This window comes from Scyliorhinus torazame, chromosome 1, assembly GCF_047496885.1.
Source record: "Scyliorhinus torazame isolate Kashiwa2021f chromosome 1, sScyTor2.1, whole genome shotgun sequence".
Lineage (NCBI taxonomy): Eukaryota > Metazoa > Chordata > Chondrichthyes > Carcharhiniformes > Scyliorhinidae > Scyliorhinus > Scyliorhinus torazame.
Genome location: NC_092707.1, coordinates 173,786,877 through 173,814,108, shown reverse-complemented (window position 1 = coordinate 173,814,108; position 27,232 = coordinate 173,786,877). Strand labels below are relative to the sequence as shown.

Sequence of the window (27,232 nt, the reverse complement as noted above, 5' to 3'; positions counted from 1 at the left end):
TATTATTACTGGGCAGTGAATGTGGAGAAGGTGCGGAGCTGGGTCAGAGGGGTTGATTCCCAGTGGGTCAGAATGGAGGAGAGTTTGTGTAGGGGGTTGGGATTGAAGGCTCCAGCAACAGCGCCGCTCCCGATCGCGCTGGGGAAATACTCAGGGAGTCCGGTAATAATAGCTTCATTGAGAATTTGGAAGCAGTTTCGCCAACACTTCGGGTTGGGGGCAGGGTCAAGGGAAATGCTGATTTGGGGGAACCACAGATTTGAGCCAGGGAAGTGGGACGGAAATTTTCAGAAATGTGAGGAGAAGGGAATTAAGACACTAAAAGTTTTGATTCTTGGGGGTCGGTTTGCAGGATTGAAGGAGCTGGGAGCGAATTATGGGCTGGAGCAAGGGAAAATGTTTCGATACATGCAGATTCGAGATTTTGCCAGGAAGGAGATACAGAGCTTCCCAGTGGAGCCGGGCTCCACATTGCTGGAGGAGGTGCTGACGACAGGGGGACTGGAGAAAGGGGTAGTGTCGGCGGTTTATGGGGCTAATTTGGAAGAGGAGAAGGCACCACTGGAAGGGATCAAACAAAGCGGGAGGACAAATTGGGAGAGGGTATGGAGGAGGGGTTCTGATGTGAGGTGCTCCGGAGAGTGAACGCCTCCACCTCGTGCGCGAAGGTGGTATATAGAGCACACGTCATAAGGGCGAGGATGAGCCAGCTCTTTGAGGGGGTAGAAGATGTGTGTGAACGTTGCAAGGGCCGCCCCGTAAACCGCGTTCATATGTTTTGGTCCTGTCCAAAGCTGAAGGATTACTGGAAAGAGGTTTTTAGGGTAATCTCTAAAGTGGTGCACGTGAAACTGGACCCGGGCCCTCGGGAGGCCATATTCGGGGTGTCGGAACAGCCAGGGGTAGAAACGGATGCGGAGGCAGATGTTGTAGCCTTCGCCTCGTTGATCGCCCAAAGGCGGATCCTGTTGGGATGGCGAGCAACCTCCCCACCCTGTGCCCTGGCGTGACGGGGGGGGGGGTCCTGTTGGAAATCTTGACTCTTGAGAAGGTTAAGTTTGAACTGAGGGGAAGGATGGAGGGGTTCTACAATTCATGGGCGTTATTCATTATGCACTTTCAAGAATTGGATAACATCGAACATTAGTGTTGGGGGAGGAGACTGTATGTGTTAATGGTGACTATGGGTGATTCCTGATTCCTTTTTGTTATTAGTTTATGTTTAACATGCGGGCAGTTATTTGGGGGTTGGTGGGAGGATGGGATTGTTGTTGTTGATATGGGGATTGATATATTTGTTACTGCTTATTGTTTATTGTTGGTGGGTGTGAAGTTGGGAGAAAATGTGAAAAAGGAGAATAAAAATATATTTTTAAAAAAGCTACACCACCATCACTCTAAAGGTTGTATCCTTCCAGAAAATGTAACTTTACCTTTCTTTTTCCATAACTTTTATTTCTATTCTACTTTGCTGTTTTGTCAGTTTTATGGAATTATGAGCCCTGATATGTAATGTAGCAGCAGAGATTCAACATGTACAGAAAGAAGTGAAAATCAAATAGTGATATATAAGCCTCAGCTTTAAATGCTAATTTTGAGTTTTTGAGTGGGAATCAACCCTTTACTCTCCCTCTTTCTGTTACAGGGCATTAACGAAAGTTACAAGGACAATCTGATGAAATTGAAAAAGTTTGTAATGGTGAAATTCTTGAAGGATTCCATGGTTGACCCAATTGATTCAGAGGTGAGAATGGATGCTCTCAGTGAGTAGATAGTAATTGGAGTATTCCCACTGACCTCTCTCCGAACATACCTCCTGAAGATATAGAAATTACAATATGAAATAAGCAGTAGTCTGAGTCCAAAAATGTGCAGGTTCGGTGGATTGGGCCATTCTCAATCACCCCTTAGTGTCCAAAAGTTAGGTGAAGTTATGGGGATGGGGTGGGTGCGTGGTCCTATAGTGGTTGCTTTTCCAGAGGGTCGGTGCCGACCCGATGGGCCAAATGGCCTCCTTCTGCACTGTAGTGATTCTGTTTCTCCACAGCTGTCATTCAATCTTGCCTGTGCCTCCTCTGTCCTCTCTTCCAACAAGTGTATGGAGCTCATGGACTTTGCCACTGATCTGTTCAGCAATCCTGCTGCTTTCTCCACTTGGCCACTTAACCCTGTATTACATTTTTCTCTTCAATCTCCTTTCATGCTTTCTTCGATTAATCTCATCCGTGAAACCCATTTCCTGCTCCCTTGACTGTCTTCTCAAAAAACTTTCCTTCCTTACTTCCATGCTGGCTGATAGGATAAATGGTTTCCCTTCTCAAGTACATCACCCTGTGTTTTAAGACTGCAGTCACCTTCCCCATTAAAAATAAAAGCCTTCTGGCCTCTGTTCTTGCAAATTGCCACAACTTTCCTGTCGTCTCTTTCTCAGGTCCTGTTCCTATCAGAACCCAATTTTCCCCTCACCTCGTTGTTTGAATCTCTCTCAGCACCGAGAGACCCCAATAAAATGGTCTGAACCAAAATTGCAAATGCCCTTGCTTCATGCCACTAATAGCTGGAGTAGCTGCACTCTCTGCTTTTCTTCCACCTCTGCATTCTCACCTCATGAATGCCCCAAGGATTATTCCTTGGCTCCCTCCTCTTCCTCATCTATCTGCTGCATTTTTGTGACATCCTATTATTGCAAAACTACATTAGCTCCCAGTCCCACAATACCTCAAATTTAATATTGTCATTGTTGTACTCCAATCGTTCCATGGCCTACCTAGTTCTGTAACCAGCCCAACAAACTCTCTGATCCACTGAATTTGGCCTCCCCTGCAACGCCATATTCATCATAGTATTGGCAGTTATGCCTCTTTTATGACTAGGCCCCCAAACTTTGGGTATCCCTCCTGAAACTGCACCACATCGCTCTCTTCTACTATGACCCTTATTGAAACCCAACTGTTCGGCCAACTCTCCATACATTTCCTTTAGCCTAACCTTTATTTTCTTCCATGTAACTCTGTTAGGCGCTTTATGACTTTTTCCCTCAGTCAAAGGTGCTATATAAAGTTGTGTGCTAATCCCGTGTGCTCCCTTGGTTCACATTGACATCTTTCAAGTTCGTTACTTAATCGGGCAAATAGGAAAAGCTTATTTGTGATCAGTTAACTGTTCACAGCATGCAATTGGATGTCCCTTCGCCTTTGCTCTGCCAACCTCTTTTTTAAAAAAAATTAAAAAATTTAGAGAATCCAATTAATTTTTTCCAATTAAGGGGCAATTTAGCATGGCCAATCCACCTACCATGCACAACTTTTGGGTTGTGGGGGCGAAACCCACGCAAACATGGGGCGAATGTGCAAACTCCACACAGACAGTGACCCAGAGCCGGGATAGAACCTCGAACCTGGGACCTCGGCGCCGTGAGGCAACCGTGCTAACCACTGCACCACCGTTTTGCTCTGCCAACAAACTATGGACACAAGTAGGATGTATCCCGATGAAGAGAGTGTTTCCACCTTGTACTGAAACAGTAAACCTATGGAAAATTGTTCCTTCAGGAATTTGAATTGGAAGCACAATTTCTGTTATTCATTCAAGGGATGTGGGCTTCACTGGCTGGGCCAGCATTCATTGCCATTCTAAAATATGAATTTCCATGTGAATCAGACCAAAATATTACCAATTATGTAATCTTCATCCATTGATAAAAATCAATTTATCTGCTTTTCTCAAAATAAGCTGAACAATTTTTAAAGTCATATTTTTAGAACCCAAGTCACAACGTAAGCAGAGCAGTGCACATGGTGCCTAATTGATGAGCAATCCTATTTTGACAAACTCAATACTGAATTATCACTCCTCTTCTCTCTCTCTCTCTCTCTCAGTGGTTTGGTTTCTACAAAGCTGGCCAGGCCAAGGAGACTTACAGCTTGAAGGAGAGTGTTCTTTATCAAGAGGTAAGATTTATTATGTTGTGTGACTTGTCTCTTCTGTGTTGTAGCAAAAGGCAGTGCCCTTGTGGGGTGCTAAATTATATTGTGAGCTCCAACTGTTCCTTTTACAACCTGTGTTTGAATCTGACTAGAGTTCCTGTTTGAAATGAGTCAGAGTTGTGTCAAACAAGTTCCAGAAAGACCCACACATAGCAAGAAAAGAGCCCAGATAAAAGAGGTGCCGGTTAGCTACAAGAAATAAATAGGTGTCGGGAAAGTTGCAGATCAGATTTGAACCTGTAAAAGCGAATGTATTAAGTTCCATGGATCATTGGGGAGATGAGACCAAACTTGAAACTTAAAGCATTTAGCAGCTGCAAAACAGATTGGCCTGGATTTCACACCAGCATTTTCCACTGACCTTGAAGAAAGCTGCCCACAAATATCTAGCAATTTCTGTAGCGTGGATATTATGGGCAGCATGGCAGCATAGTGGTTAGCACTAAGGCATCACAGCACCAGCGTCCCGGGTTCGATTCCCAGCTTGGGTCACTGTCTGTGCAGAGTCTGCATGTTCTCCCCGTTTCTGCGTGGGTTTCCTCCGGGTGCTCCGATTTCCTCCCGCAAGTCCCGAAAAACGTGCTGTTAGGTAATTTGGACATTCTGAATTCTCCCTCTGTGTACCTGAACAGGTGCCGGAATGTGGCGACTAGGGGCTTTTCACAGTAACTTCACTGCAATGTTAATGGAAGCCTACTTGTGACAATAAAGATTATTATTATTCCCTGATTCGATAATTGAATCTGGCAACAATGATATTATCGAGCAGAGTAAGTAGCCAGTCACATCAAAGTGTTCTCACAGACAGCAAACCAGGAAATAAAATGCACTGATCAGCCTTCACTTTTTAAATAAATTTAGAGTACCCAATTAATTTTGTCCAATTAAGGGGCAATTTAGCGTGGCCAATCCACTTAACCTGCACATCTTTGGGTTGTGGGGGCGAAACCCACACAAACACGGGGAGAATGTGCAAACTCCGCACAGACAGTGAACCAGAGCTGGGATCGAACCTGGGACCTCGGCGCCGTGAGGCAGCAGTGCTAACCACTGCATTACCGTGCTGCCCTCAGCCTTCACTTTTGATTTAATTTTACAGAGAGAAATATAAGTGATTGATTGTTTAAAAAAAAAAAAAAAAAATTTGGAGTTTCCAATTCCTTTTTCCAATTATGGGGCAATTTAGTGTGGCCAATCCACCTACCTTGCACATCTTTTTGGGTTGTGGGGGGTGGGACATGGGGGAAATGTGCAAACTCGGGGCCAGGATCGAACCCGGGTCCTCGGCACCATGAGGCAGCAGTGCTAACCACTGCACCACCGTGCCGTCCTTAAGTGATTGGTATATGAACGTGGAATTAAAGTAGAAGCTGAAATATCTCAAAAAATTTTAATTCATCCCACAAATGGAAAAATTAGGTTTTTAGGACCACTGAGACTGGCAGCAGTAATAACGAGCTTATAATGTTGTGGGAAAAACTCAGTAATGCCTCATTGAACATACAACTTTGATGTTTTTTTTATAGCAAGTATGATGGCCTAAAAGGCTAAATTTGTGGGAGTTAAATGATTTATTAAAAAATATATATTTTTATTCTCTTTTTCACATTTTCATCAAGTTTACACCCATCAACAAATAATCAACAGTAACAAATACTATGGCAATCCCCTGGCCAACAATCCCCTCATCCCATCCACCCCAAAACAGCCCCCAACCTTTTAAATACAAACACCAGAGAAAAAGAATCCAAAATCCACCAGCAACCCATACATAGTCACCAATAACGTACACATTCCAAACCCTCCATCCCTAATGTTCAATGTCATTCAATTCCTGAAAGTGCATTACAAACAAAGCCCATGAGTTGCAGAAACCTTCCATCCTCCCCCTGAACTCGAACTTCACTTTCCCGAGTGTTGAGAACTCCGGCAGGTCCCCCGCCATGCCGAGGCAAAGGGCGGAGAAGCCGACCTCCACCCCAACAGAATCCGCCTTCAGGCGATCAGCGAGGCGAAGGCTAAGACATCAGCCTCTGCACCCGCTTCCAACCCAGGCTTATCATACACCCCGAATATGGCTTCTAGAGGACCTGGTTCGAGTCTCGCGTGCACCACCTTTGAGATTACCTTAATTTTTTTTTTCAATTTAGAGTACCCAATTCATTTTTCCAATTAAGGGGCAATTTAGCATGGCCAATCCACCTACACTGCACATCTTTGGGTTGCGGGGGTGAAACTCACGCAAACATGGGGAGAATGTGCAAACTCCACACGGATAGTGACCCAGAGCCAGGATCGAACCTGGGACTTCGGCGCCGTGAGGCTGCAGTGCTGCCACTGTGCCACCCGGGATAACCCTAATGGCCTCCCTCCAATACCCCTCCAGTTTTGGACAGGACCAAAACATATGAACGTGACTTGCGCACCCCCCCCCCCCCCCCCCCCCCAACCTTCCCCAACAGCATTCACAGAGATCCACTACCCCTTCAAAGAGTTGGCTCATCCTTGTCCTTGTGAGGTGCATCCTATAAAAACCTTCAGCTGTATCAGCCCCAACTTTGCACACAAAGTTGAAGGATTCATCCTCCGGAGCACCTCATACCACAACCCCTCCTCTGTACCTACCCCCAACTCTTCCTCTCACTTTGCCTTTAATCCTCTCCAGAGATACCTTATCTTTTCCCAGAATCACCCCATAAATCACTTACACCTCCCTCTTCTCCATTCCCCCAGTCACCAGTACCTCTTTCAACAGTGTGGGGGACGGCGTCACCGGAAAGCTCTGTACCTCCTGCATACCGAAATCTCGGACCTGCATATATCTAAACATCGCCCTCTGCCCCAACCCATATTTCTCCCCCAGCTCCTCCCGTCTCGCAAACCGGCCCCAAAGAAACAAGTCCTTTAATACCCTAACTCCCCTCTCCTCCCATCTCCAAAATCTCCCATCCCATGTCCCTGGCTCAAATCTATGATTCCCCTGAATTGGCATTTCCCTTGACCCCGCCCACAACCTAAAGTGCTGGCGCAACTGCCTCCAGAACTTTAATGTCGCCACTACCACCGGACTCCCCGAATATTTCCCCGGGACCATCGGGAGTGGCGCTGTTGCCAACTCACTCAGCTCCAACCCCCTGCACAGACTCTCCTCCATTCTAACCCATTGGAAGTGTCTTTCCTCCTCCTCCACCCCCCTCCCCCCACCACCACCACCAGCTCCTCACCTTCTCCTCACTTTCTCAATATTCGCCACCCAGTAATAATACAGTAAGTTTGGAAGGCACTGAAAAATAAACAGAAACCGTGGCAACACATTCATCTTAATTGCTTGTACCCGACCTGCCAGGGACAGAGGGAGACCACCCCACCTTGTCAAATCCACTTTCACCCTCCCCACCAAACTAGTCATGTTGTACCTATGGAGCCCCCCCCTAATCCCATGCCACCTGCACTCCCAGGTATCTAAAGTGAGTTGCCAATGAATGGAAGTGAAAGTGAATGGAACCCCCCCCCCCCCACACACCCGTGCCCCCACCCCCGGTCGGGACACCACAGAATATTCAGTTTTGTCCAAATTTAGCTTATACCCCAAAAAAGACCCAAACACTCTAAGCAGCTCCAATATACTACCCATCGACACACTCTGTTCTGACACAATAGCAAGTCGTCCACGTACAAAGATACCCTATGCTCTACCCCCCCCCCCCCTCGTACCATCCCTCCACACCTCCGAACTCCTCAACGCGATGGCCAAAGGCTCAAACGCAAACAACGGGGGGGACATAGGACATCCTGCCTGGTCCTACGGTGCAGAGCAAAATAACCTGAATTCATGCTATTCGTGCGGACACTCTCCCTCGGCTCCCTGTATAGCAATCTTGCCCACTCCACATATCATGGCCCACTTCAAAACCGCCATCTCTACCCGGTCAAACGCCTTCTCGCCGTCCAACGCCATCACCACCTCTGTCTCCCTCCCCTCCGCCGATGCCATAACTACATTCAATACCATCCTAATGTTCAAAAAGAGTTGCCTGCCTTCACAAACCCTGCCTGATCTTCCCCTATCACCTTCGGAAGGCACTCCTCCAACCTACCCACCAACACCTTTGCATTCACATTCTTATCCTTCTTGAGCAACAGGGAGATCGATGCCTGCCCTAAAGTCTGTGGCAACACCCTTCCCTAACGCCTCCTCAAACATCCCCACCTCAAACATCCCCACCATCATTGGTGCCAATGTATCTTTAAATTTCTTGTAATACTCCACTGGAAACCCACCCAGCCCTGCTACCTTCCCCGACTGCATCCTCCCAAACGCGTCCTCTATCTCCTGCTCCTCTATCGCTCCCTCCAATGTGGCTCTCTCCTCCTCCCCAAACTTCAGATATTCCAAACCATCCAGGAATTCCTGCACCCCCCCCCCCCCCCCCCCCCCCCGATTCTCCCCAGGTGGCTCCGACCTATAGAACCTCTCGTAAAACTCCTCAAACACCTATTAATCAACATGCCTACTCTCCATATTCTTAGACCGCTCCCCTCACCTGCCTCAATTGGCAAACCCGCCTTCCTTGTGGACAGCCGGTCAAAGCTTGCCGACAACTCCTGCCTCTTTTTCAACAGTGCTGGATCCGCATCCTCTGCATACCAACATCTTGTCTATTATCCTTTGCCGTTCACCCTCTCCTCCTTATCCACCTTTGCCTTCAACAATATCACCTCCCCCCTCACCACTGCCTCCAAAGCTTCCCCATACCACCGCCTGCACCTCCCCTGTACAATTAAACTGCACCTATTCCTCAATCACGTTTCCAATCTTATCACAAAACCCTCAATGCCCCAACAGCCCCACATCTAATCTCCATCCCAGCCTCTGCACTGCTCCCATCCCCAACACCATATCCAGCCAATGCGGTGCATGATCTGATATCATAATTGCCAAATATTCTGACTCCTTGACCCTGCTAACAGCACCTTCCGTACCACAAAAAAAAATTATTCGATAATAGACCTTATGAACTGAAGAGAAAAATTAATACTCCCGCTCCCCCAGGTGCAAGAACCTCCAAGGGTCCAATCCTCCCATTTCCACCATTAGCCCAGCCAGCGCCTTCGCTCCCCCTGACTGGGTAAGCGATTGTGGCCGTGACTTGTCCAATCTTGGCTTCTGCACCAAGTTCCAGTCTCCACCCACTTTCAATTCATGTGAATCCAAGTCTGGAATGGCCCACACACCTTTACAAATCCTACATCATCCCAGTTGGGACCATACACTCTTACCAATGCCACCAACCTCCCCTCCATGCCCCTGTTACTATCACAAGCCTACCTCCCTGGTCCGCCACCACTTTCTCCATCTGGAACCGTACTCTTTTTTTTTTTTTACTAACCAGGACGCAACCCCCCCGCGCCCTGCCATCAAAGCCCGAGTGAAACACCTGGCTAACCCAGCCCTTTCTAAGCCTCACCTGATTCTTCACCCTCAAGTGAGTCGCCTGCAGCATCACCACATCAGCTTTCAAATGTTTCAGGTGCGCAAGCATCCTTGACCTCTTCACTGGGCTTCCCAACTCCCTCACGTTCCACATAACTATCCTAACCGGGGGTCTCTCACCCCCCCCCTTCCTATCCATCATCATGATAACACCGGCCCTGCCCCATGAGCCTGACCTGCCCCTATCCATTGTTAACATTGAACCCCCCCCCCCAGAATCCCCCCGACACTTCCTCTCAAAAAAAACTCACCCAGTATCGATTTGCCGCCCCCACCCCCTCACACCTCCTAGGCCCATTGAAACCTATGAAGCTTCAATGTCTGCAGCCTCTCTTTCCCCCCCCCCCCCCCCCACCACACCTCCGTTCACTAGCCGACTTAGGTTTGCTAGTTTGGTCACCTGTCCACGCCTTCCCTCCCCTCCCTCCAGTCCCAGGAAAAACAATCAAACATACACATCTCAGAAAAAAACGTTGCTTCAAAGAATAACAGTAAAAAAACTTAACCTCTATAACAGCATGAAGTAAAAACATAAATCAAAACTACATATATACATTCTCTTAACTCCCTGTCCCAGTCCACAACACCTCTTCAGTCCCATTCTTCACTTCTGCCCCAAGCTTTCTGCCTTCACAAACACCTCCACCATCTTAAAATTGAATTCTCTGGAGTTGTAGGTCACCCTCAGGTTTGTTGGATACACCACTCCAAACCGCACCCCACTGCTGTACAATGCTGTCTTCACTCAGCCGAAAGCCGCTTGTCGCTTTGCCAGTTCCACCGTCAAGTCCTGGTAAATGCAAACACCAGCACCAGCCCACTGCACCTCCCGCTTCTGTTTTGCCCATTTCAAAACCTTCTCCTTCGTGTGATATCTGTGAAAACAGATGATCACTGCCCTTGGCGGCTCGTTCAACTTTGGCTCAGGCCTCAGCGACTGATGAGCTCAGTCCAGTTCATACCGAGAGGGTTCCTCTCCCTCCTCCATCAGTTCCACCAACATCTTGGCGAAGTATTCCGTCGGCCTCGGGCCCTCCATCCACTCGGGTGGGCCCAAAACCCTCAAGTTTTGCTGCCTCAAGCGGTTCTCCAAGTCCTCCAATTTTGCTTGCAGCCCCTTATTGGCCTCGACCACCCTTCGCAGCTCATCCCCCATCGAGCTGAGCTGATCGCTGTGCTGCGATGGCCTCCTCCACTCCCTTCGTCTTCTCGCTCTCCTCCCTCACCTCGGCCGATGTCTTCGCCACAGCCACCCTCACCGGGCAATTGCCTCCTCCACCAACGCCTTCAATGCCACCGCCATCTCTTCCTCAGCACCTCCCATGTATTTCGCAAACTGCTTCTCCAATTCTAAAGACATCACCGTCATCCTCTCTGCTGTGAACAGTGCGGCCCCCCCCGGCAGCACAGCCTCCCCCATCTTGCCAGCTCACGGGCTGGCCCTCTCACTCGACAGTGACCCCTCACTCCCTCCCTTCTTCACAACTGTCTTCCTGTGACTTTTTGACATTCTTTGCCTTCTTTATATCTTCCTACACCCAATCATTCACAAATTGCCCCCAGGACCGGACATTAAATCTCCCAAAAATACGCCTCAAGCAGGGGCCACCCAATGTGCGATGTCCCCTCTACATGCCGCCACCAGAAGTCGAGTAAAATGATTTCTAATTGTAGAATCATAGAATGATTACAGCAAAGAAGGAGGCCATTCAGTCTGCCGTGTCCATGCCGACTCTTTTACTTTTTAAAAAATAAATTTAAGAATACCCAATTATTGTTTTTCCAATTAAGGGGCAATTTAGCATGGCCAGTCCACCTACCCTGCACATCTTTGGGTTGTGGGGATGGAATCCACACAGACACGGGGAGAATGTGCAAACTCCACACAGACAGTGACCCAGGGCCAGGATCGACTCGGGTCCTCGGCGCCACGAGACAGCAATGCTAACCACTGCGCCACCGTGTCGCCATTCCATGCTGACTCTTGCAAGAGCTACTCGGTTCAATCTCTTCCTCACAGTTCTTTTCTCTTACATCTTTTCTCTTCAGATAATTATCTAATTCTCTTGAAAGTCACAATTGAATCTGCTTCCATTACACACTCGAGCAGTGTAATCCAGATCCGAATCACTTTTGGGTTTTTAAAAAAAGGTTTTGTTCTGATTGCTTCACCTCTGGTTTTGCCAGTCACTTTAAATCAATCAATATCTACTGCTTCATGACCCCATCAATGGGAACAGAAGTATAGCTGTACGGAGAAATGAAGCCAGCCACTTCTAGATTTCCATGTTTAAATATGTATCTGTAAGTTACTTACGGACCTTGGTGTGTATTTATACAAGTCAATAAAAAAAAAGAGACAGTACAAGGACATAGGTCCATAAAAATCTGAAATCCTTGGGTTTGTAAATCGAAGCATGGAATTCAAAAACAAGGAAGTAATTTTAATTTGCGCAAATCTGCGAGCCAGTTAGAAGATAATGTACAATTCTGGGAACATTTTAAGGAGGAATATATTGTATTCACTCAAGCGAGGGAATAATTAAATTGGTACTTTTATTAGTCAAACTGAGAAGGTTTGCTGTGTGCCATGATATCATCATCCAAGATTATAAAGATGCAAAAAGCAATGATTGGTTTCATTGGCCACAAAGTCATGAGGGTGCAAATTCTGATATGGACACCGATGTTATCAGGCACCTTTGGTTTTAAGTAAATATTTTTGCCACAGTATTAGAAATATTGTAGGTTAGCCTTGTAAAAGTGACAGACATATGGAGATTGTTGTGGGAGAGATGTTTTCAGAACCCCAAAATGTATCATGGAGTTCACCCAACTCCCACCTTTAATGGATTGTTGCTTTTGAAGCACACGGCTTGTTCCCCAGGTATAGTGTTACAATTATGGACACGTGGTTTTTAAAACAAAACAATGTTTATTCCATGAACTCAACTTAGCCTTTCAAATAAACATTGGATCTCTTAACACCCCTTTCTTCAAAGATAATCCCGAAAATAATACACAACCCAATCCTGCAAACTACTCCTTGAAACATCCTAAAGACTTCAACCCTTCAAAAATAGGAGGCCAACAGGTTACATTCAATATATTTATAGTCTTTGGATTTGCAGAAATCACCAGACCAGCTCTTGTCCTTCCTGCAGCTATCAGCAAAACACGCAGGCACTCCCAGCTGCTCTCTCAAACTGAATCTAAAAACTCAGAACTAACCTCAAAATGGCTGAACTGAGCTCAGCTTCACCCACTCTCTGACATCACTATTATCTTAAAGGTACATTGCTTAAACATCCATTTCTTAAAGGTACTCTCACATGACAAGATACCAGTTTTAAAGAAATATTGCATTTAATTCTTAGCTTTTGGAAACTATTTCAATCCATAGACTCCAATGAGTATAATGTGTGAAAGCTCCCCCTATGATAAGAGTTTTCCTACCAATAGCTGAACCATGTAGGGTCCCCCAAGTTGAAGTTATGATTCTGTATATTTCCTGCTCTGTTGTGCTGTGAGAATCAAGAGTGTCTGGTTTGATCTGCTGGAAATGCAGTTCATGCAAGGACAGGATTCAACTTGGCTGGGAAAGGGCCTGACCATCTCTGTTGAGACTCGAACATTAATAGTGACCAGTTGAACAAGATATCAAGGGATGACCAGAACCTGGCTGGAGTGAAAACATTTTTAGGAAGGGAAAGAGAGGCTTGTTGGAAAATCCAGAGAAAACAATCAACATTTCTTTTATTCATAGGATCGATTGGGGTTGAAGGCAATGGACAAAGCGAGCAAATTGGAATTTCTAACTGTGGACGGGGATCACCTTCAATTCTCAAAGGAATGGTTCATCAACACCATAGTTCCTTACCTGAAGTGATCCTTTTTTGTTAAGTCAGTAGCTGTGAACTAATTGACTCACCCAACATTAACACATCTAACATTGCCTAATGCTGCAAGTTTTGAAAAAGATTGGCTCACTAATCAAGTTTCAACTAGTTCAACTCCCAAGTACTGTGACAGGGCAGCAGGGTAGCACAGTGGTTAGCATGTTGCTTCATAGCTCCAGGGTCACGGGTTCGATTCGCAGCTTGGGTCACTGTCTGTGTGGAGTTTACATGTTCTCCCTGTGTCTGCGTGGGTTTCTTCCGGCTGCTCCGGTTTCCTCTCTCAAGTCCCGAAAGACGTGCTAATAGGTGAATTGGACATTCTGAACTCTCCCTCCGTGTACCTGAACAGGCGCCGGAGTGTGGCGGCTAGGGGTTTTCACAATAACTTCACTGCAGTGTTAATGTAAGCCCACTTGTGACAACAATAAAGATTATCATTATGGTGCTTTTCCACAATGCAATCTACTCTTAATTCAATTTGTGGCACTTATGTTGCCGTTAAATTTTAGCACTAAATTCATACTTTATATTGCTCAATTAGAATTGTGAGACAATTCATGGAAACATTTTCTTTCAGCAAATTTTAGTATCTCTCATTAAAGCTGATGCAAAATGAAGCAAATAATGATTTTGATAGTAGCAGTGGAATCACTTGTTTAGGAACGAACCATATAGAACAGGAAAGTGTTACTCATCTGATGAGTTAGCTTATCAAGCATAGTTTCAGTATTTCTAGAGTACAGTCATTAACAATCAGCCATTGCTGGCGTACCTGATCACTATCGGGGTGGGGTCAGGCTCTGTTTGATGACTTCCAGAGTTGATACTCTAGGCTCATAAGGAAGTTGGGACTAGAGGAGGCATTGTTTCTCACTGTCAAAATTTGTTAAAGGTGGACCATGCTTATTCAAAGTAGAAGGCTAATGAGGTAAACTAAATTTTGCCTACATTAGAAATCTAAATCGTAACTTTGACTCTTTCATATTAGAAATCTAAATTGTAACTTTGACTTTTTCATATTAGAAATCTAAATCATAACTTTGACTCTTTCATATAAAATATCTATAGATAGACAATCCTGTTCACCCCATTGATGTGTTTATATACAACCTTATGGTATTAACCTATTCCAGGTTTGCATGGTTCAGTTGCAAGACATTTTGATAAAGGTGAGCTACATCTGTAAACAAATCTAGTTTGAAGGGATTCCTTAAACATTAGCTGACATTATACACAGATGTAATTATGGCTCAAACAATTTATTAGTGAAAATGAAATTTAAGGTAATGCTGAAATAGCACTTAAACATTTAAGAGGAAGCAACTTGGAGTGATCCCATAGATTGAGACTGCACACAGTGGATGTTTGGCTGGGCATTTAGTATTACATAGCTTTTAACAATGTTTCTTCTCATTCAGCCAAATTGCAAGCCTGTGCCCAAGGAGAGACAGTACTCTTACTATCTACATTTTGCTCAAATAGGCCAGAAATTGCTGCAATGGATGCATCCCATGGCAATCTCGGGGTTAATAACGCTTTTAAACTTCTCCATTCACAAGTGTTAATTTTGCACTATAGCTTGCTCAAATATCAAAACGATAACAGGGCAGTAGCGTCAATTTTGCATCTAGGATGTCAAGATCCATCTCGCTGACCAGCCACATGGCACCATAAAAAATTGGAAACCGATGCCAAAACTCAGTTAAAGTGTGGCATTGCAAGTTCTGAAATGACATTAAATCGACAGAAAAACGTTGCTAACTTTGTAATGTTTTGAAATGCAGGACAAGATAATTAAGTGTTTTGCATATGCAAATATACATGTACAATAATTGTTTCTTTCTGATGAAAATGTAGCTTTTCATTCTCATTTGTTTTGAATAAAGTTTTCACTGCTTCATGTTGGATTTTGCTGTCCTTTTGTGTCACAATGGGGACACGTTCTAGACTTCCTGGTCAACACAGGTCCGCAGGTGGGGTCCTCGGGAGATCAGGAGAAAGGAGACCGGTTATCGATGTTTGAACGTCCTGAGTTTCGAGCGGCCATGCCTTCGTTGAGCAGGAGAATGGGACATGGCCCTCGTGACATCCAGGTTGGGATTCTCCAGATCCACTGGCATCCGATATGGAAGGCTAAGGATCAATACTTTTCAACAGCTGAGAATAGAAACTCTTGTGTCAGAAATATCAATACTCTGTGTGAGCACATTGAATTACTAAGAAATCACACAATCCTGCCATAAGTCTGAAGCTAATTACTCGGGATGGCAATATTTTTAGTGATTCAGGAATAAATATTCAGAATCTCGGGTTTCCAAAAGGTTATAGGTTCTTGGATTGCCTTGTGTTTCAAGCTTTTTGTGAATCCAAGGTATAGCTGGATGACACTCTAGGGGACTAGGGAAGGAGGAAAGCACCGTCAGAACCTTCGAGAATGACAGCGTGGAATTTTCTGCTCTGCGTCTCCTAGCCTATGATTTTTTATTTTTTTCTTTATAAATTTAGAGTACCCAATTCATTTTTTCCAATTAAGGGGCAATTAAGCGTGGCCAATCCACCTACCCTGCACATCTTTGGGTTGTTGGGGGGAATCCCATGCAAACACGGAGAGAATGTGCAAACTCCACACGGACAGTGACCCAGAGCCAGGATCGAACCTGGGACCTCGGCGCCGTGAGGCAGCAGCACTAACCCACTGCGCCACTGTGCTGCCCTCGCCTATGATTTTTAATCTACTGTATTTATTTTAACTGACTCATCATCACAGGCTGACAAGTGCTGACATAGAAAAAGCACAGCCAGTATATTTGTGATGTAGCAGCTAAATGTTTCTTTACACTCATGGGACCTAGCCCAGTATAATGGTTTGGAAGACCTGCCAAAATTATATACTATGAATTTAGGGGGAAAATGGAAGCTAGTTTCTAAAAGGCCAGGAAGTCCTCGATTCATTTTGGATATCGGCAAGTGTCTCTAAAGAAACAACGGTTTTACTTAGTTATTAGAAGTTGAGGCGCTCCAGCGCAGCAGCCAATTTCAGCTTGCAGGTTTGATGAATTTTTTGTTTAACCCATGGTCACTGGACAATTTCAATCATCATAGCTAGGCTGTAGTTTGCTAAAAAACTACACTTGGTAAATTCCCACTATGCCTCAACTGTACAGAGCTCAGTGACCCATCTGTCTACGTTCAGCCCAACTGCTGCTACCATAACTATGACTGCAGTATAATATTTTAAAATTAAAATGAAGCATAAAGCATCTAAAGCTACTGCTTTATAATATAAAGAATTATACAGAATATAAAGAATGAAAACAGAAGCACAAAAAAAAGTAAGATTTGGAGCTAAATAGCACCGTTCACAACCATAGGATGTCCCAAGTGAAGCTCGTCCTATTCAATTATCCAGAGATCTGGAAACATCAAATCTCACCATTGCTGCTGGTGGAATTTAATAAATCTGGAATTGAAAGCTAGTCTCAGTAATAGTGACTGTGAAACTATCATGGATTGTTGTAAAAACCCAGAGTTCACTTCCCTTTAGAGAAGGAAATCTGGCCTACACATGACATCCCGACCCATAACAATGTGATTGACTCAAACTGGCTCTCAAACGGCCTAGCAGTCCAAGGGAATATGAGGGTGGGTAACAAATGCTGGCCTAGCCAATTACGCCCACGACCCATGCAAGAAAGTACCTATTGCTTTTCATGGTACTTTATCACACTAAATCTATGCAAATTAATGTGCATCGAAATTATTAGAAAAAAATTCTGAGAGGCAGAATTAATCTCCACTTGGGGAGGCAAGGATTAATCAAGAATAGACAACGTGGCTTTGCCAGTGGGACATCATGTCTAACAAATTTGATTTCAGAACAAGCAAACAATAAGCACTGTGATAACCATACCCTAATGGTCATCTCATCCGGTGGGTAAGATTGAGGAAGTTAAATGATCTTGAAGTACATTAGTAACCACGGTAAGCTTAAAAGAGCTGCTTTCTTATTTGAGAATTATATAGACTTCCACGGAAATAGATGATTTTAAATGATGAATGGACTTTAAACTGTCAATGTGGAAAGATTATTGGAATTGGATAAGTTAAGGTGAATCAGGAGACATGCAAATATGTTACACAAGTATAGGAATAAGTTAGACATTAATGTTTTCCCCACCTTTTACATAGGAACATAGAAACTAGGAGCTGGAGTAAGTAATTTGGATCTTCGAGCCTGCTCAACCGTTCAGTAGGATCATGGCTGATCCTCAATCTCGATGCTATATTCCTGTTTTTTTGTCATACCCTTTGATGCCATTGAAATCTCTTTTTGGAGAGGGTCATTCACATTTGGAGCAAGTTGGCAACTTATGCAGCGATGCCAATGTTCAAGGCTGGGCTGGTTGCCAGTTGTGACCGATACCATAGTGTACATGTGCCTTGTGATCACAACTCATTTTGATCAATTTTGGCGTGTTGGATAGGAATTTCCAGGATTTCTCCTCTGTAATTGGCCTAGGGGGCTTTTAAGCGTACTTTATTACCTGTTTGCCGAAGATCGAATTTTGGGAATTATGATGCTAGCTGCACCATGGCCATATGACAAGAACAGTTAGTCTTCCCAATCAGTTTTGTATGGGTGTTCAGCGTATACTGCTCAACCTGATGAACCCAAATAATTCACTTACGTGAAAAATAAAACATAAATGTACAACTGGGATCTTTAAGAGGAACCCAATTTGCTGATGACGAAATTCAAATGCAACAACTTCTGCAATATCTGCTTCTTTGAGAAAGTATGTTAACGATTACTCAAACCGTGTTAACCACATTTGAACTATATGTGAAATGAACATGACCTACTGTATTTGAAAAGGGAAATTATTAGAAAAAAATTCTGAGAGGCAGAATTAATCTCCACTTGGGGAGGCAAGGATTAATCAAGAATAGACAACGTGGCTTTGCCAGTGGGACATCATGTCTAACAAATTTGATTGAATTTTTTGAGGCGACGACTAGGTATATAGTAGAGAGCAATGAAATTAATGTAGTCTACTTGGACTTTGTGATATTTTTAAAATATATTTTTATTAGATTTTTCAGTTGCTTCCAAATAAAGCAACAGAAAAAAGTAAAAAGGCAACAGTGGACAACGGGTTCAGTACAGAACAAGAATTTTGAAAATATAGAAACAAACAAGACCAGTTTCAAACCATACATTTAAGGAACTAGTGCCTCCAGTTTAAATACTGGATCAATCTAATAGCAAGTCAATAACAGGTTACAAATCGAGTGGGAAATAAGGATAAAGCCATATAGATACCAAAGGATAACCAATTCCTTTTGCTAATTAAGGGGCAATTTAGCATGGCCAATTCATCGACCCTGCACATCTTTGGGTTGTGGGGGTGAGACCCACGCAGACACAGGGAGAATGTGCAAACTCCACACGGACAGTTATCCGGGGCAGAGATCGAACCCGGGTCCTCGGTGCTGTGAGGCAGCAGTGCTAACCACTGTGCCACCGTGCTGCCCAGACAAGGCTTCTTCTTCCAATAAACAAATTCATCATTCCGTTAATCTCCTTTAAAACTCTAGCTGACACATCTGCAGCCAATATTACAATCGAGGTGTCACATTCATTTTAACCAAGGCAATCCTGCACAGCCACAAGATTGGCAGGAATGATCAACAAGCCAAGTCCCACCTAATCGAAGCAATCAACTGTCTAAAACAAGGGTAATCGTTACACCCAGGTACTTAAAACCCAACAGGGACCTCCTAAAGAGGAGGTTAGTGGGAGGGGAGAGGAGGGAGGGGGGTGGGGGGGTCTGACCCTTGGCTAACCCACCAGCACGGCCTTTGCCTTTGCAAAATTGATCTTGAAACCGGACAATGCACTAAATCTGACCATCACACTAATGATATCAGGAACCGAGACATCCATCTTCGACACAAATAACAGCACATCATCTACATAAAGTCTAATCTTATGCTGCTTATTCCCACACTTCAACCCCGATATAAGGGCTTTATGCCTAATAGCTTCTGACAATAGCTCTATGGCCAGCACAAAAAGCAAGGAGGATAAAGGACAGACCTGTATGGTCTGCCTCTGGAGCCCAAGATTCTCAGACCTAAAGCCATTTGTAAGCATTGCCACTATAGGCCTATGATGCAACGCCTGAATCAATCTGACAAAGTCCTTACCTAGCCCAAATATCAGCAATGTCAAATAATTCCATTCAACCTGATCAAAGGCTTTTTCTGCATCCAAGGAGATCACCAACCCATCCTGGGCCCTCTTCTGAAAGACCTGAAATCACATTCAACAATCTCCTAACATTATTACTAGAAAACCTGTACTTAACAAGCTCTGTCTGCTCCTCTTGAACAATCGTTGGAAGGTTACCCTCCAGACATCTTGGCATAACCTTAGCATTTTTAGTCAGCGTATTAGACGGCAGGTAGCAGGGCGCAGCTCGTACCCTATGCTTTGGTGGACATGCTGAATGTGGAGTTTGAAAACTTGGACGTCATTTGGTCTGTGCTTCTTTCCAATTGGGCGGCACCAGTGGTCCCGGTTCTGAAACCGGACGGGGCCGTAGGCCTTTTTGGCACTATAAGCTAACGGTTAATACCGCTTCAAGATTGGACCGATATCCCATGCCTTACATCAAGGATCTCTATGCCAAATTCACTGGCGGATGCACATTCACCAAGCTCGATGTGAGCAATGCCTACCTTGTAGCTGACTCTGGATCGGTCCTCGCGGAAATATGTCACCATCGATATGCTGCGCGGTCTGTATGAATATATTTAGTTGCCTTTTGGGGTTTTGTTGGCTTGTGCAATATTGCAATGCGTAACGGAGAGTATTTTGTGTGGCCTACTGTGGGTCACCTTCATGATCAGGGGGTTGGATAGGGTGGACAGTGAGAGCCTTCTCCCGCGGATGGATATGGCTGGCACGAGGGGACATAACTTTAAACTGAGGGGTAATAGATATAGGACAGAGGTCAGAGGTAGGTTCTTTACGCAAAGATTAGTGAGGCCGTGGAATGCCCTACCTGCTACAGTAGTGAACTCGCCAACATTGAGGGCATTTAAAAGTTTATTGGATAAACATATGGATGATAATGGCATAGTGTAGGTTAGATGGCTTTTGTTTCGGTGCAACATCGTGGGCCGAAGGGCCTGTACTGCGCTGTATTGTTCTATGTTCTATGTCCTAGTCACGGGCATAATGGAACAGGAGCATTTGCAGAATCTAGAGGCAGTGTTCCGATGGTTTTCGGAGTTGGCATCCGCCTACAGCAGACAAAATGCATATTTCACTACTTAGGCTTCCGCGTGGACTATGCACGGCTTCATCCAATGGAAGACGAGGTGTGTGCCAAACAGTTACACATTTGGCCCCACTCTGATGGACACAGCAGAGTTACGCTCGTTCCTGGGCTTGGTTATTTACCACGGCAAGTTTGTCCCAAACCTGATGGCGGTACTGGCCCCTCTCCACCTCCTTTTCAAGAAATACCAGGACTGGCTCTGGGGCGCCGTTCAGGAGGTGGCTTTTCGGTGAATCAAATAGTAGCTATCCTCTTCTTGACCCACCATGACCCGGATAAACCCCTGATAGTCACTTGCCTTACTGCAGTCATTTTCAAACCCAGGGTTGCAACCCACGGATGTCGGGCGGGTCACGGGGCCATCCGTCGTGGCGTTCCTGATCGTGGGGCCATGCGTCGCAGCGTTCTCGATCACCAGAAATAGTGCCCAAAGGCGCGATTGGCTTGTAAACATGCCGCCATTCTGCGCGTGCATGCCCCTCAGCAGTGCACAGCCCCAGAGAGGCAGAATGCCTCCTCCTGACATCAGCACGCTAACCCAGGAGCAGATTTTTAAAAAAATTGCTGGAGTTTTCCTGCCTGGAGCGGTGGCAGAGAGCAGGTCATGTGCTGACGTCACGTGTTCTGGGCGCAAGAGAGATTCCTCCATTTTGTAGCTGCCAGTAATGCTTGTGTGAACTCCAGGGCCTCTGGTGAACAACCCCTGAAGAAGCTGAAAACAGGAACCAAGAAGCATAAAGATGATTACTTGAGGTATAGGTTTATTAATTGTGCCAATGCAAATCAGGATTCAAAGCTCATGTGTGTTATGTGCAGGAGAGCACTGGCAAATGAAAGTTTAAAATCCTCAAAACTTCAAAGACATTTGAAGAATAAGCATGGCGGGTTCGAGGACAAACCTCTTTATTTTTTTTCAACGGATGCAGTGAGATCTTAAATCATCAGCGTAAGTCATTACCAGAAATGTAACATTGAATAACAAAGCAAATGAGATCATGAGGGCCAAGCAGGCTCACCTGTCACATTAGGTAAGTGAAAATGGTGGGTTGCAAAGGTTGGCTGGCGTGGGTCCCGAAGGATGGCCGGATGGTAAAAATAGGTCCTGGGCAAAAATGTCTGAAAACCACTGCCTTACGGGATCAGGGCTGTCCTGGCCCATCAGATACCAGATGGTTAATCACTTTCTCATCCCTGATGCTGACTGCCACCGAGCGTACGTACGCTCAGATTGAGAAGGAGGGTTTTGGTGGTGGTCTTCGTTGTTAAAAAGAGCCACCAATATGTCTATGGTTGCTGCTTTATTCTTGTTACGGCCGACAAACCCCTCCTGGGTCTCTTTCGAGAGGATAAGGCAATTCCACCCATCATGTCGGCAAGTATCCAGAGGTGGGTACTGCTGTTCGCTGTCTACAAGTATTCTTTAGGGCATTGGCCTGGGACTCAGATAGTGCATGCCGATGCACTGATCCAGCTGCCCCTGCCAATTGCAACCTCACCTCCCACTATGGCGGACAAAATAGTGGCTGTGTAGAGTTTTATGGAATCCCTACTGGTTACGACGTTTCATAACCACGAATGGACCCAGATGGATCCCATTCTTGCCCAGGTGTGACAACCTGACCTCATAGGTGGTCAGCATCGATAGTTGTCCGGGGAAACCAAGGGCTTTTTCTTCCAGGATGCCCGAGTTTAGTATCGAAGACGGGGTCCTATGTGCGTGGGGCACACGGATTGCAATCCCAGCTAAGGGCCAGGTACTCGAGCTACGAGATTTCCATAATGGGCACCTAGAGGTGTCTAAGATGAAGATGCTGGCATGGAGCTATGTATGGTGGCCGGGATTCAATGCTGATATTCAGAGGTTAGTGCAGCAATGCCCCGTCTGCCAGGAACAGCAGCGGCTCCCCACCGCCGCACCTCTCCACCCTTGGGAGTGGCCAGACTGCCCTTCGGCCAGGGTCCATGTGGACTTTGCTGCTCTGTTCTTGGGTTCCATGTTTCTACTGTTAGTGGATGCCCATTCCAAATAGTTAGTGGTCCATCGGATGTCCAACGATAACCTCTAATGCGATGGTGGAGAAGATGCGTCTCTCTTTCTCCACGCATGGAATCCTTGATGTCCTCGTAACCGGCAATGGGACTTCCGTCACCAGTGCATTTCGTAAGACCAATGGCATCCGGCATGTAAAGATGGCCCCCTATCACCCAGCATCCAACAGGTTGGCCAAGAGGGCTGTCCAAACTTCAAGCAGGGTCTCTGCAAGCAGATGACGGGCTCCTTGGAGACGCACGGACCACTCTGCATACTGTAACGGGGATGGCTCCAGCGGAGCTTCTCATGGGCGGGTGACACCTCACTCGCTTGGGGTTGTTAGTTCCGGATATCGGGGCGGAAGTGCACTGTGCCCAGGATCAGCAGGTGTGTGGCTGTGCTCTGCATTGTCCGTTCCATCATTTATCCCCGGGGGATGAGGTCTTTGTTTGAAATGTTGCCCTCGGTGCCCGTAGGCTCTCCTGGACTATACTTCGTCAGACTGGTCCGGTGTCCTATTGGGTTCAGGTTGGAAACCAGCAGTTACGGCTGCATTTGGATCCCTTAAGCACATGCCCGGCAGCCTTTATGTCCTCAACCGGTTGTGCATCACATTCCGGAGGATCCGGGGCCGAGGACCAGTGGGCCTGTAGGAACACTGCGCGCCCGCACCAATGGACCGCCCATTAATGAAGGCCTCTTCTGCTTCCAAAATGGAGACAGCATCCAGTGGGGATCAGGATGCACAGGGACTGCCTGTCACTGTCCTACCACAATGTTCTAGTTGAAAATGGCGTTCTCCAGAAAGGTATGCTCCACTGAGGCCACCTCCCCGATGTTCCGCCTACACCAAAGAGGGTTCTTTCAGAGTCACAGGATAATTCACTCCAACTGCCTCAAGTTGCCGTCGAACTTTGTCAAAGCCGAGACACTTCAGCTGCATCGCCGCCGAAAAGTTCTGGGAAAAGGGAATCTTCGCCCCCTTGTGGAGCCAGGTCCCACCACCCCATGCATCTCCAGGGCCCTCTGGCAATATTTAAAATTGTGGAAGCGAGTAATTATTGACCTGGGACGTTGATTGTCCCTTAGCCTCAAAGATAGGATACGGTGTGCCCGTTCCAATTTGAAACGCCCAGCCTTCACATCCAATCCCCAAGAAAATATGGCAGCCAGTTCTCAAAGATCTTATCAGGAGCCCTACCGTCCATTCGCTCAGGCAGACCGACAACTCGGATATACTTTCTCTGACCTCAGTTCTCCAAATCTTCAAGGATTTCTGACATGCCACATTGTTGATTTTCCAAGGATTGACTGCAAGCTTCTGTCATAATATACACCAGTATATCATGGTGCAGATACACACACACTGACGGACACACAGCGGGACCAATCAACATACACAACACCGCAGCCAATCACCAGTTAGAGCACACTCACTATAAAGACAGGGAGCATCAGAGTTCCCGCTCATTCGAGCTGCAGCCTCCTAGTAGGACAGAGCTTACAGCTTGCAGCACAGATCTTCACCATGTGATGAGTGCATAGACTGGTTAGGAAAAGGCATAGGTCTTTAGTTCAATCTAATATCGTGTTAACCCACAGTGAAAGTATGTTCAACAGTTTCTGACTTAATAAAATAGTGTTGCACTATTGTAAGTGTTGGTGGCCTGTATGTGTTCCACGGATCCAGAGCACCCAACACATCAGCTTCAGCTGAGGAAGCAACGTTTTCCATGCTCCGAATTCTTTCCCTCATTTTGTCAAGCCTTTTATTGATATTCTGCAACTCGGTCTCATGAGCACTCAAGCCCTGTGTCAGCGCACTGAGTCTCTGATCAATAACTCGGGTAGTGTTGGCAGTCATCACTTTCAGCACCTCCATGAGCACCTCAACAAGAACTGGGTCCAGAGACCCTTGAGGAGCAAGTCAACATATTGGGTGGGCAGCAAGGTAGCACAAGTGATTAGCACTGTGGCCTCACGGTGTCAGGGTTCCAGGTTCGATTCCCTGCTGGGTCACTGTCCGTGCGGAGTCTGCATGTTCTCCCCGTGTCTGCGTGAGTTTCGTCCGGGTGCTCCGGTTTCCTCACACAGTCCAAAGACGTGCAGGTTAGGTGGATTGGCCATGATAAATTGCCCTTAGTGACCAAAAAAGGTTAGGAGGGGTTATTGGGTTAAGGGGATAGGGTGGAAGTGAGGGCTTAAGTGGGTCAGTGCAGACTTGATGGGACGAATGGCCTCCTTCTGCACTGTAGGTTCTATATGTTCTATATTGAAATGGTGGCTCCGCCCCGTTGAATCTGACTGCACCCTTTTATTACTGGATTTCCTCATACTTTTCGGCATATTCTCATCAATACTAATCCAGAAGTCTTCTAGTGATATAACATCACTTATTTGATTATGGATTGGGCAAACCTGTGCTGGGCAACCAAGAAAAAAGATGGCTTATAAAGCGAGTGGCGCCAGAGCCTGCAAAAAAACCCCAGTCTTGGGTCTGCATCATGAGGTCCCCGACTTTGTGGTATTTTTAAAGGATAGGCTTGCAGACCACGAAGGTACAAACAAACAAGAGCTTTATTGGAGAGGTGTTTACTTTATAGGCTTTTAGGATAGACTATGCGTTTTATGATATCATCAATACATCATGCGATCAGACTCTTAAAATTACCTAGTTCCAGCTGGGAATAAATATGAATACACAACAATCTTCGGTAAGGCTCTTGACAAGGTCCCACATGGGAGACTGATCAAGAGGCTGATCCAGGGCAATTTGACAAATAAATCAAAAATTAGCTAAGTGGTAGGAAGCAGAGGGTGATAGTCAAAGGTGGTTTTTGTACCTGGAAACCTGTGTCCAGTGGTGGACCATACTATATCTTAGCTGCTGGGTCCCTTGCTGTTTGTAGTGTACATTAATGGTCTGGACTTTAATGTTGTGGGTTATGATCGCTAGCTTTGCAGATGACATGAAAATTGGTGGTGTGGTAAATAGTAAGGAGGAAAACCTTAGTTTGTAGGGATGATATAGACAGGCTGGACAACTGAGAAGAACAGTGGCAAATGGGATTTAACCCTGAAAAGTGTGAGATGATGCATTTTTGGCAGCATGGTAGCATAGTGGTTAGCACAATTGCTTCACAGCTCCAGGGTCCCAGGTTCGATTCCCGGCTTAGGTCGCTGTCTGCGGAGTCTGCACGTTCCCCTGTGTGTGCATAGGTTTCCTCCGGGTGCTCCAGTTTCCTCCCACAGTCCAAAGATGTGCGGGTTGGGTGGATTGGCCATGCTAAATTGCCCTTAGTGTCCAAAATTGCCCTTAGTGTTGGGTGGGGTTATGGGGATAGTGTGGAGGTGTGGTCCTGGGTAGGCTGCTCTTTCCAAGAGCCGGTGCAGACTCAATGGGCCGAATGGCCTATGACTAACAAGGCAGGTGAATACATAATGAAAGGCAGGATGCTAGGAAGTAGAGGACTAGAGGGATCTTGGGTTCCATGACCAAAGATCCCTGAAGACATCAGGACAGGTAGATAAGGTGGTTAAGAAGGCATATGGAATACTTGCATTTATCAACCAAGGCATAGAATATAAGAGTAGGGAGGTTACAATGGAGCTGTATTAGATGCTCGTTAGTCCACAGCTACAGTACTGTGTGCAGTTCTGGTCGCCACACTACAGGAAGGATGTGATTGCATGAGAAAGGGTGCAGAGGAGATCCATCAGGATGTTGCCTAAGCTGGAGTGTTTCACCTATGAAGAGAGGCTGGTTGGATTGGGGCTGTTTTCCTTAAAGAGAAGAGAGTGGATCTTGTCGTGTTGGGTGCTCTGCTACACAGACGAACCAACACGGTTGCGGATGATACAACTCAGTTTTATTACTAACAATATTTACAATGGTAAACTGGTTACTGTGCTTTGTTCATTACCTTTGAATCTGTGGACCTATCCCTAACACTATCTTGGAGTTGCACTCAGCACATGGTGGATGTCTGAGTGGCTTGCTGTCAGTTCTGTGCCCTGAGCTGTCTCCTGCTGGAATGAGCGGGAAGTGTCGTGTTCCCCGTTTTATAGTGTGTATGCTCTTGCCTGTGATTGGCTGTGGTGTTGTGTGTGTGTTGATTGGTCCGTTGATTTGTCCCTCTGTATGTATGTATGTTTGCACCATGATGTTTACCTGAATATCATGACAGACCTGATTGAGGTCTACAAAATTATGAGGCATAGATAGGAAGAAACCTTTCCCCTTGGTAGAAGGGTCAATAACCAGGAGGTGGAGATTTAAGGTCAGGGGCAGGAGATTTAGTGCGGATTTGAGGAAAAACCTTTTCACCCAGAGGGTCGTGGGAATCTGGAACTCACTGCTTGAAAGGGTGGTTGATGCGCGAACCCTCACAATATTTAAGAAGCATTTAGATGAAACACTGTAGCATACAAGGTATGGATCAAGTACTGGAAAATGGGATCAGAATATTAGG

The 27,232-nt window shown here is 45.8% G+C and overlaps 1 protein-coding gene across 1 annotated transcript in view; it reads left to right on the top strand.

Moving 5' to 3' along the window:
- LOC140417004 (palmitoyl-protein thioesterase 1-like) overlaps nucleotides 1–15,279 on the top strand; it is a 28,698-nt gene extending 13,419 nt beyond the window's left edge. The window contains exons 7-9 of the mRNA XM_072501165.1: nucleotides 1,646–1,744; nucleotides 3,879–3,950; nucleotides 13,247–15,279. Of these exons, the coding sequence (XP_072357266.1) occupies nucleotides 1,646–1,744; nucleotides 3,879–3,950; nucleotides 13,247–13,369 (294 nt within the window). The 3' untranslated portion in view covers nucleotides 13,370–15,279. The remainder of the gene's footprint in view (nucleotides 1–1,645; nucleotides 1,745–3,878; nucleotides 3,951–13,246) is intronic.
- The last annotated feature ends 11,953 nt before the right edge of the window (nucleotides 15,280–27,232 follow it).